Raw genomic sequence first — 8,635 nt, forward strand, 5'->3', positions numbered from 1 at the left:
TCTGAATATGTCAGTATTTTTTTTCGGGTATCTATCTATCTCATAAATGCATATTATAATAATTATTTTCGTTTCAGATACCTAGGAAGTGGAAATTCAATAACTGATTTACATTTCAAATTCAAACGGGGAAAATCTACTATTGCATATATAATACAAAGAGTTTGTCGTGCTATATGGACCAATCTTCTTCGAGACAACATCCCTGAACTGACAACTGAAAGTTTCCAAACAATAGCGAGGGGTTTTGATGTAAAGGCAAATTTTCCTCACTGTGTTGGTGCCATCGACGGCAAACACATCCGCGTGTGTAATCCTGCAAATAGTGGCTCACTTTTTTTTAATTATAAAGCCTTTTTTTCGATTGTGTTGCTAGCTATTGTGGATTCAAATTACAAATTCGTATTTGTCGACATCGGTGCATACGGAAAAGAATGCGATTCAACCATATTACAAAATTCTAAACTGTACGAGCTAATGATTAACAACAACTTACCACTACCTCAACCCCAGCCACTCTCTGGTAGCAATATACCAACCCCGTATGTATTTGTGGGTGACGAAGCTTTTGGACTGAGCAAACATATTATGCGTCCATATGGCGGTCAAAATCTCGACTTACAACAAAAGGTTTTCAATTACCGTCTAAGCAGAGCCAGAAGATATGTCGAATGCGCTTTTGGGATTATGGCTAACAAATGGCGCATTTTTCACAGACCGATAGACGTGTCCTATGACTTCGCTACTGACATTATAAAAGCATGTTGTGTATTACACAATTTTGTCGCTGATCGAGATGGTTTTAGACAAAGAGATAAATTTGCTATAAGTGTTGATGAATTTCTCCCAATACAACCCGCACATGAAGAACAGACAGCACCGAATGTCATAAGACAGCAATATGCGACCTATTTTATGACTAGAGGAACTCTGCCTTGGCAGCTAAATAAGGTATAATTGTATTATGAGGGTTTTCAAGATTTTCTTGCACCGCCAATTCCGCGATCAGTAAAAAAATAATATTTTATACCTACTCAGCGTAGTCTAGGTTAGTTTTGAGCTAAGTAATAAAATAGTACTCACGCTAATCTAGAATCCCGTAGTTTTAAAATTTTAGAGTGTAGAGATATTAATTTTGTACTGATCGCGGAATTGGCGGTGCAAGAAAATCTTGAAAGCCCTCTTAAATAAAAAAAAAACATAAATATCTGTACTGTAAGCTCACCAACTTTGTTTTTTCGTTCAGCTGTGAAATTCTCGTAATCAGGAAATAAAACTTTTGATATGTCTTCCCAGGCTTTTGTTTTTAAATTTTTATTTTTAAAATCTACGTTTGACTTGTCCCATATAATTTCCCTTTCCTGTATCAATGTAATCAAGTAATCTATGTCAAGTTCTTCAATGGCATTCATTTTACCCTGCAAATAAAACTAAATACAAAAACGTAAACGTAAAACGAAATGAGCTTCCGTGTATCCTCTCTGTCAACGCACAAGCAACTGAGCGCTGGCGCTCCGACGTCGCACGAGTACACCCCCTCCCGCTTCGTCTCGGGGGCTGCTGTCCGTCATGTGTGCGTTGCGAGGACGCAGCGCACCGTGTGAACACCTTGGTTATTTGTATGTAAAACAACGCAGCGGTAGCGCTGCGTCGACGCAACGCAACGCAACGCGCCGTGTGGACTGGCACTTAGAGTGATGTCACATGATGCGTTGCGTTGCCGGCGTTGCGACGCCCGAGCGGTGACGGCGCGTTATCAACACATAAACAATAATTAGAACTACGACGCAGCACGGTCGCAATTAATTCTAATATGAATAACTTTTGACAATGTCCAGTAATTAAAAGGCACAAGGCTTTAAACCAGATGACGAACAAATAAAAGTACACAATCGACCATCTCTTTCACATTTGCTGCTGAAGTTTGTTGATAAAGAACCTTTGTATTACAAAAAAAATTTGCTTTTTTAAAGCCATAACACGACGAAGGTCAATAACAAACTTACAAGTATACAATTCAACAGTGCCTAAGGACAGATTACGATGTTATGTACAAATCACCATTGTATACTTCTTTAATATATGCTTTACTGTATTCTCTAAATCTTTGTCTGTATCCTTTGAGTTCCCAAATCGTCTTAGAATTACTGGTATTACGCTTAAATGGACAGCTTTGTGGTACAGCGAAACCTTAAACAATCAACAGCGTTTATTAGTTATTATACGAGTACCAACATTCGTCTTCCGTAATAAACGTTATAACATAATCCTTAACTCTAAATTTAACACAACTTAGACCTACTTACAATAATTATGGAAATTTAATATAGAATGACTGACACTTTAATCAAAGTTTCTATTCGCGATGTTGATATAAAAATATCAATACGTAAGTACCTACTGCATTTAACGAAGGTTATTTCAATATAGCACGAGAGTACATTGAACACTTTATTTTTCTAATAACGTTTACAACTTGTACAACTAAACTAATAATATAACAACCCTACATCCCGTAAAACCCAGGCACTTACGCGCCGAGCAGGAGGGAGTTGCCCTACTTGCCCTTATTATACTATGCCTAGAATGCGCGTACGACTAAATGACCTTCCGATTGATTTTGATTTGTACAAGGAACCACCCCAGCTACCCGCTTCCGCTCCTTTCGTTATTAGGAGTGTATTGAGACCGCACTCAAAACGAATATTATTCGAAAAAAATATATTATGGTAAAAATTTAACTCACCAATTTAAAAAAATCGAGTGTTTGAATGATACCTAATGCCTAGAAAAATATTGTATGGTGATTAATAAACATCAGTATGTGATTATCTCTAGTTTCAGCTTTCTTACCACCGAACGACTTGTTTTTTAACCACATCCAATCCGTGATCCATGGAACGTGGCACCGTTCCAAAATATCCGGCAAATTATAAAAGCTAATACGATGGGTTAGTAGATAGGTTACTTATTTAAAAAAATATATAGTAGTTATAAGTGATTTCAATCATCATAATACCTGTAGATGTTTTGCGATTTCTCTTTCTCAAAGATTAAAACGCTGTTTACACTAAAGCTTACTTGGTACTTACTAGCTAATCTTTGCAAGAGTGGAGAAATACCACTAGATGAACTCCAAAAAGCATAATGTAAAAAACCACTTTACTGCTATAGTGCCTCAGTTTTGAAGGTCCAAAATTTACATCCATTAACGTGTTTTCTCGCGCGGAAAACTCGTTCGGAATCCCAATGCGAAAAGAAATAGGCTCTAAATTTGAATGCAGCGGGTCGATGGTAAATTATCAGGGTGTTTGGCGTCAGGCCAGCGGACATTAACCAACCGTATTAAGGACACGACTGCTCCCGACCTCCCATGTGAGTTGGCGAACTTTATTAAACAGTAAGAAGTTAGACCGAGAAAGGTAGGAAAGTTTTTCTTAGTTCACAAAGGAAATTAACTCTTCCTTTTATAACCTTAAGCTATTACTCAAAATCAAGAGAAGCCTACAACAACATTTATGGCTCATCCAGTAATGCAAAATGCTTAAATTTTTTCTCACTACTCGAAACATTGAAACTTCACGCATACCATCACGCCTATCTCTCACTGGGGTAGACAGAGATCAGAACCTCCTAGCTACAAACCTGATAAAAATTTTTCGTCTTCTGCCCTCGTTAGTGTTCACGTTTTAAGGTACTGGTGAAATTTCAGGAACACGAGGCTTGTCGACTTATCCCTTAGGGTGACAATGTCGGACACAGTGGCAAGACCCATCAGATTTTGGCGATTTAAAGCTCTGATTGGCACAGTTGCGACAGGTGTGTCATAATCATATCATCATCATAAAAAATCATAATCAAAAATCAATCAGTCATTAATAACACGACCATTTATTTTGACTCATTTTAACCTAAACCTGTCTGAATATATATAAAGTAAAATAACTCGAAATGATTCATATAATATATAACTCACAGTTAAGTCGCCTGTTTTTCTTAATGTTCACTGACGCAGTACTGTGTCTAGTTAGGTTGTTAGCTACCCAAAAAGAAACTTCTGAACAATGAAGCAGTATACATTTTCAGTCTTCATTACAAGTAGTAAAAGCTAACTCAACGCATTCCGTATTCACCCCGACAATATAATTACGTAAAACATTTGCTGTATAAAAATTTACTATTTTATAATTTATAGTTACCTATCTTTTTTTCCACAGCTCATAAATGTTTTTTGTATATCAATATATATCCTAATTTATTTTTTTTACTAGTTGTGTTTTCTTGTAACTAGATATGTATTATTTTTGAGAATTTGACTTTTTCTTTTTTTCTTACATTAAACCATACATTATCAACATCATCAATTTTGAATGACGTAAACACTGACTTGGTATGTAATGTGGCGTAATTAATGTAATATTCGTTTTTATAAATGTTGAATGAAGTAACTTCTAAATTGTAACATATAACTTTGTTACACATAAATAATTTTATTTCATTTCATAATTATTATTAATCATTGTTTCAAATATTCAACGTAGTGATTTTTAACTCAGAGCTATCTTTTCGCCTCAAATATGCACCACTTTCTAAAGTCTCCAAGGGACAATAGGTGACTTCACATACGACCTCGTAACTCACCAAGAAACCGGGCCCATCCACACTTTGCACGTCCTTACATTTTAAGGAGCGCAAAATTTATCTAGTCGAAATAATCGCGAGCAAGTCGGGCCATTACGTCTGGCCAACCGCCAGACTTTTCCGCCAGCCCAACTGCCAACCACCCTTATGTATGTTTTATAAGAAAAAACAATATAATTACACTCTTTTTCGGAACACCACGGTTGTTACGGCCCGACATTCGTGGAAACTGGCAGGCTAATAAAGCAGTTGTAAACAGCGGCCTGACAGTCTCTGGAATTTTGTTATGGTTTCGAATTTGTAATAAACATATAATCCAAAGTTTTAGAGTTAGTTGAATGAAGATACGGCATGACTATATTTTAAATATTGAATCGAATTAATGTAATACTAATAAAAGTTGGAAAGGTCGTAACATGTACATAATCGACATAATCGAGGCTTGTATGTTATATTTCGTATGTTTTAACCTAATGAGTGTGTGTTAACTATTAATACCTTTAGTATAGAATGACGGGCACAAACATTAACCTTAATGATAATGGAAAATAAGACCCCTAAAACATGAACCACCGTACTTTTACATATTTATTTACACAAAAAGTTGTTAACAAAATTCCACCTAAATATACAGGCGTACATTAACTAACTCATGAATTAATTTCTACTGAGCAATGATAATTATTGCCCTGTCCCTTTGAAGTTAAAGTAATGTTTACTGCCTCTACCACGAGATTACAGTGACAGTTAGCGCTAGCGACTACGTAAAATGTTTGTATACAAAGTGTTGTTTCGCCTTGTAACCGCTAGGGCCGCTATATAATTTTCCACACAAAATTGTGAAATAGTTTACGCGGTAGCTAGCGACAACTTCGTGGTAAAGGCAATAATCACTTAGTTACTTATGTCTGCTGCAGCTTACCTAGTACTTTTAGTAGCAATAGAGCTCCTTGTGAAAGAGTTCGTCCTGGGAAGTACTGCCACCTTACCTATTTCTGCCGCCAAGCACTAATGTCAGCATTACTGTGTTCTTGTTTTGAAGGGTTAAGGGTGCTGGTGAAATTACAGGGTCATGAGACTTGTCAACTAATGTCTCACGGTGACGGGTGCAGTGGCAGCGCCCCTCAGATCTTTGCGATTTAAAGCTCTGAATGGCACTGGAACTGTTATTAACAGGCGCATAGCTTACCACCAGGCGCCCGACTTGTTCGCCTCATCACTTGATATTATAAAAAAATCTTAAACACAATGAGACTGGATCGCTACTGCCGACTCCAAATATGTACATCTGATATCCAACCAAAAAAGCAATCAACCGGTATCTTACAGAAAAAGCCTTCTTTCGCGTAAATCTTTTATAACTCGTGATTTTACAAGAAATGTTTTCAAATGAATTCTCATTGAATGGTTAAATGTTTTTCATTGCTAAAAATACCATTTCTATCTATAATATAAACCTGAATATAAGTCCAACACATGGCAAAAAAAAATTTTTACTGTTTTCTGATTCAATGTAAAAATTCCCTTTGTGCAGACGAAATGTATGCCTACAAAAATACAGATTGTTGAATATACACCAAAGGTCCAGTAATGATAAGGGCATTCATTTTTTATTGAAGTTAGAATTGAGTAAATATTTTAATGTTGGGCAGAGTTCACCCCGTACAATTAAATAGGTAGGTACAGTAAGGACCAACAACTGTTGGCTCTAAACATCAATAGACTCAAAACAAAAGCAGGGGGTCGACGCTTCTTTCAGTCTGGTCTAGTCGTTAATATCAACTGACATATTATTATTCATACAAAGATCGAACAAGTAAAAAAGAAAAATTCCTTCGATCCGACATTTTTTTTGTCAAGTGACGGTACGAGCACGCGTCGTAAATCGCTATGATCTTATGGGACTGCCACTGCGCCCGCCACCCTGAGACATGAGTTGACAAGTCCCATGTACCTGTAATTTCACCAGCACCCTTCTAAACCGGAACGCGGTAATGCTCACATTACTGCTTTGCGGCAGAAATAGGTAAAGTTGCAGAACTTCCCTGGACTAATTCTTTTACAACGAGCTGCTTCACCTAATTCCTAAATTATAGTATTATTGTATTTCGTGCTATAATTTAGTAGATATCAAAGACTTATGATCTTATAATTATGACTCTGTTTTAGAGTACGAATAACGATTTTGTATAAAACTATATCTCCCTGGACGAACTCTGTTATAAAACTTTGGGGCTCTATTACTACTAAAACTGTACTTGACTAACGTTTGTTTGCCAAATCGGGGCTCTTATAGTAGCTTCATAAGTTTCTCATACCTAATTTTTGTATGTTGTCTCCATTTCCATAACACAAGTGCTTTAGCTGTCTAATATATGTCTAATGTCTGTGTAATATACGTGATGCTGTCTAATGTAATATTTATTATAAATATTTATATATAAAATGACTGATTTTGACAAGATTCTAGACCCACCGCCACTCAGTTTACATCCATCTAGAAATTAGTCGGCTAGCCACATAAAACGTCAAAAAAGAATCACAACAGCTACTAGCAAACAAACATTGATAAATGTCAACCAAGAGTGCAGTCTAATGTTCTCATTCGGGCCCAAAGTGACAGCCTTCATTTTCCAAATTAGGATTCCTTAACGTAGTAAAGCTGAGCGAGGAAAAGGAATGTTTTTTGACAAGGCAGTAAGACTGCTCAAAATACCGAAAGGATATTATTTGGTAAAACAGTCAAAATTTTTTAAATTGAATATCGCTATGTTTTAGTAACGTGATATTAATATATTTTTAGTGAAAATACTCCACTATTTATTGAGATTTTATATGAAATAACTCCACTAGTTTTGTTATTATTATGAGTACAAAGATCGAACACACACAACAATTCGTAGACCCGGTAGGACTTGAACCCACATCCATGCTGCACCGTGGCATTGTTCTAACCATATGAGCCACGGATCCAATTACCGAGTCGTCGAACTTCTCTTAGATATATATACGACCACAATCATAGTTTCTTTTTATATAGTTGCCTTAATATCTATACTGCAGGGTCGTGAGTTCAAGTCCCATTGGGTCGACGAAAATTTTTCTGTGTTCGATCTTTGTGCTCATAATCATAACAATGCTTCATTAGTTTGTTATTATTAGTGATACAAAGATTAGAATTCCTTCCATCTGACTGGATTCGAACCAGGGTCCAATAAGATTTTATATTTTTTGCTTTTTTATGACAGAATAGTGCGCATTTAACTTTCAACTCACCTGATGGCAAGTGAAAATGAGATCAACGATGGATCATATTCACTCGCGCCTTGAAAACTCTACAGAAAAGGAATTCCACTCCGTAGCCGTTCACGATATGAATGTAAAAGGAAACGCTTCATGAAAATCTTTGTTTTGATGGAAACTTGTTCGATAGGAAGTGAAACTATTTTCCCGGATTTAAATCGCGTATTGTTTTTTCAAACAAACCGACGTTCCGGGCCCTTTACAGGTCCCATAGTCAACCGTGACGCGGTTGCGCGTACATACGCGATTTAAATCCGGAAAAATAGTTTCATTTCCCATGTGTAACAATCACCAAAACCTAAGAACTTGTTCGATCTTTGTATCTATATAGGAACAGGATATTTTTAGCACTTTAATTTATCTCTTGAAGATTCAATTACACGTTGTGATGCTTAATTTTTGGCTGTCCACATTGTGCTGATGAAGTCGTCTCAATATTGCAAACGGTCTCCCAATATGCCAATTTGGCAGCCAGCCAGTTAATGTTACTTGTTCCGATAAATTTCCGATTAATATTATATGACGTGGCCGGCGGCACCTGTCGTCAGATTAACGGGGAGAACCTCATATTTATGGTTTCATCGAAGGTGGTAGAAATGGCACAAGGTAAATTAATTGTATTAAGTGACGTACACAAGGTAAAAATACAATATATATACGACCACAATCATAGTCTCTTTTTATATAGTTG

At 36.5% G+C, this 8,635-nt stretch overlaps 1 protein-coding gene across 1 annotated transcript in view; it reads left to right on the forward strand.

The window, feature by feature from the left end:
- Positions 1–957, forward strand: part of LOC113234921 (protein ALP1-like) — a 2,288-nt gene extending 1,331 nt beyond the window's left edge. The window contains exon 3 of the mRNA XM_026470442.1: positions 78–957. Within this exon, the coding sequence (XP_026326227.1) occupies positions 78–957 (880 nt within the window). The remainder of the gene's footprint in view (positions 1–77) is intronic.
- Positions 958–8,635: the final 7,678 nt, after the last annotated feature.

Source organism: Hyposmocoma kahamanoa, unplaced genomic scaffold (genome assembly GCF_003589595.1).
Source record: "Hyposmocoma kahamanoa isolate Upper Pololo Valley unplaced genomic scaffold, ASM358959v1 86, whole genome shotgun sequence".
NCBI classification, from domain to species: domain Eukaryota; kingdom Metazoa; phylum Arthropoda; class Insecta; order Lepidoptera; family Cosmopterigidae; genus Hyposmocoma; species Hyposmocoma kahamanoa.